Source organism: Macrobrachium nipponense, chromosome 1, assembly GCF_015104395.2.
Source record: "Macrobrachium nipponense isolate FS-2020 chromosome 1, ASM1510439v2, whole genome shotgun sequence".
Classification (NCBI taxonomy): Eukaryota; Metazoa; Arthropoda; class Malacostraca; order Decapoda; family Palaemonidae; genus Macrobrachium; species Macrobrachium nipponense.
Window position 1 is genome coordinate 193,472,443 of NC_087200.1, and position 2,500 is coordinate 193,474,942.

General features: G+C 35.0%; 1 protein-coding gene across 1 annotated transcript in view; it reads left to right on the forward strand.

The window, feature by feature from the left end:
• LOC135220329 (transcription factor RFX4-like) overlaps positions 1-2,500 on the forward strand; it is an 87,546-nt gene that overhangs the window by 12,926 nt on the left and 72,120 nt on the right. The window contains exon 3 of the mRNA XM_064257562.1: positions 1-196. This exon is cut by the window's left edge and continues 436 nt beyond it. Coding sequence (XP_064113632.1) covers positions 1-196 — 196 coding nt within the window. The remainder of the gene's footprint in view (positions 197-2,500) is intronic.

A 2,500-nucleotide genomic window follows, 5' to 3' on the forward strand; every position in this document is an offset into this window, starting at 1 on the left:
AGGAGGAGGAGGAGGAGCAGGAGGAGGAGGGAGAACTCTAAGGCCTCACTCGACACCGGCCACCCTGATGTGGCTGGAGGAGAATTACGAAATGGCAGAGGGCGTCTGTATCCCCAGGAACACCCTCTACCTCCACTACGTCGACTTCTGCGAGAAGAAAGGTCTCCAGCCCGTCAACGCCGCCAGCTTCGGAAAGGTGGGTGAAGGCGTCAGGTAAATAATAGTGTATCCTTCTGAGGGCGTAGGTCCTCGTTGGACGAGTGGGTTTTACGCGCTCGACCACCGATTCGGTAGTCCGAAGAAGTTCGGTTCTCCGCTCTGCCAACGTGGAACCAGAGGCATGTCCTTTCTGGCGATTAGAAATTCATTCCTCGATGTAATGCGGTTCGGATCCCACAATAAGCTGTAGGTCCCGTTGCTGAGTAACTAATTGGTTCCTAGCCACGTAAAAATATATCTAATCCTTCGGGCCAGCAGCCCTAGGAGAGCTGTTAATCAGCTCACTGGTCTGGCCAAACTACGATAGAACTTAGTTGTGCGATACTTATTGACTCTGGATGTCCCCGGCCACATTTGTGTTGACACGACCAAATGAAAAAAAAAAAAAAAAACTAACTCTAACGCATTCAAAACAAGCAACTATAGGTAGTACTCAAATTACCAATCAAATATACATATACAATATGAATTCTTATCACATCACCTTGATTTATATATACTATACATTCATTAAGCTACAAATGTCCTTTGATATCCAATTCGCTCTACCTCGTAATCGATGTATTTCCATATTATGTTAACCGAAGGGGAATTTTTTAGTTGATAATAATTAAGTCCACTTAAAGAATTTCCCCTTCGTTTACCATATGTGAAAATATGTTAATTCCGAGGTAGAGCGAATTGGATATTAAAGGACATTTGTAGCTTAATGCATATCTACACGCACACACACACACACACACACACACACACACACACACACACACACACACATATATATATATAGTATATATATATATATATATATATATATATATATATATATATTATGTGTGTATTTTCTTCTGTTATGTAGCCTTCATCGCCTGTTTTTTTTTAAAAGAGACCTGATTTGACATTTCGTCATAGAAAATACATATACCATAACACACGGACATTAACTTTTTGTCTCGTAGCTCACAGACGTGCATGAGCGTGCATTGCACGTGCAAGGAGTATGACCTGTATCTGTAACCGCATAGAAAAGGTTTCTTATCAATGAAGAGTGGCACAGTTTTTTTTTTTTTTTTAATTACTTTTTTTAAGAAATCACTTATATTTTAGAAATGACTCCTTTTTAATTTTAGAAATGACAAATCTTTTTAGTAATGACTCCTTTTTTTTAAATGATTTTTTTTTAGAAATGACTCCTTTTTTTAATGACTTTTTTTTTTCTTTTTTTTAGAAATGACTCCTTTTTTTAATGAATCCTTTTTTTTCCTTTTTTTAGAAATGTCTCCTTTTTTTAATGAATCCTTTTTTTCTTTTTAGAAAAAGAAATGATCATTTTTTTAATGACTCCTTTTTTTTCTTTTTTTAGAAATGACTCATTTTTTTAATGACTCCTTTTTTTCCCTTTTTTTTAGAAATGACTCATTTTTTAATGACTCCTTCTTTTCCTATTTTTAGAAATGACTCAATTTTTTAATGACTTTTTTTTTTTTTTTTTTTTTTTTTTTTTTTTTTTTTTTTTTTTTTGTTTTTTTTCTTTTTTTTTTTTTTTTAGAAATGTCTCCAACCTCTAAGGATTTACCGGGTGACCGCAGGCAAATTTGCAAGCAACACGAGCTGAAATGATTTAAATGATTTTCAGTTGCAACTGAATCCTATGTATATACTAATGTAATATGCAGTGTGTCATTTCCGCAAACAGTTCATAGAATATACTTTGAAAACTGAGTCGGTCTCTGTAGACGCCTGACAAATCATTTATTTTTTTGCATGAAAGTTAAATTGAATATTGACGAGACATTCAACATTCACGCAAGGAAACAATTGATTTGTCATCACATTGACAAAAGTATATTCAATGAATATTTTTTTTTAGTCTAATTTTAACACAGCGTAGCGTTGATGTTTCTTGTTGCGTAGATATTGAAATCTCTCTCTCTCTCTCTCTCTCTACCTTGAATACTCGCGATGGGTAGGTCTTATCTAAGCTATCTTTATCTCTTCACTAAAACCTCCTTGAGGAGTTAGTATCGTGATTGCACGCGGTGCACTGTAAGCGTTACTTAATGGCGCTTGCAGTCCCAAATATTTTATGTACTGTATTCAGCTCTAACATCAACTAAGAATGAATACGACGGCGTGACGATTCTCAGCGTCTGTCTATCTCATATTTAGAAAAAAATAGATAAAATGTTAAAAATTGGAATATAAGAATATTGAAGAAAATGACAACGTTTTGTACTATTCTGTACTCTTTTCATTATCTGCAAGATCTGAGTATCAAACTTTC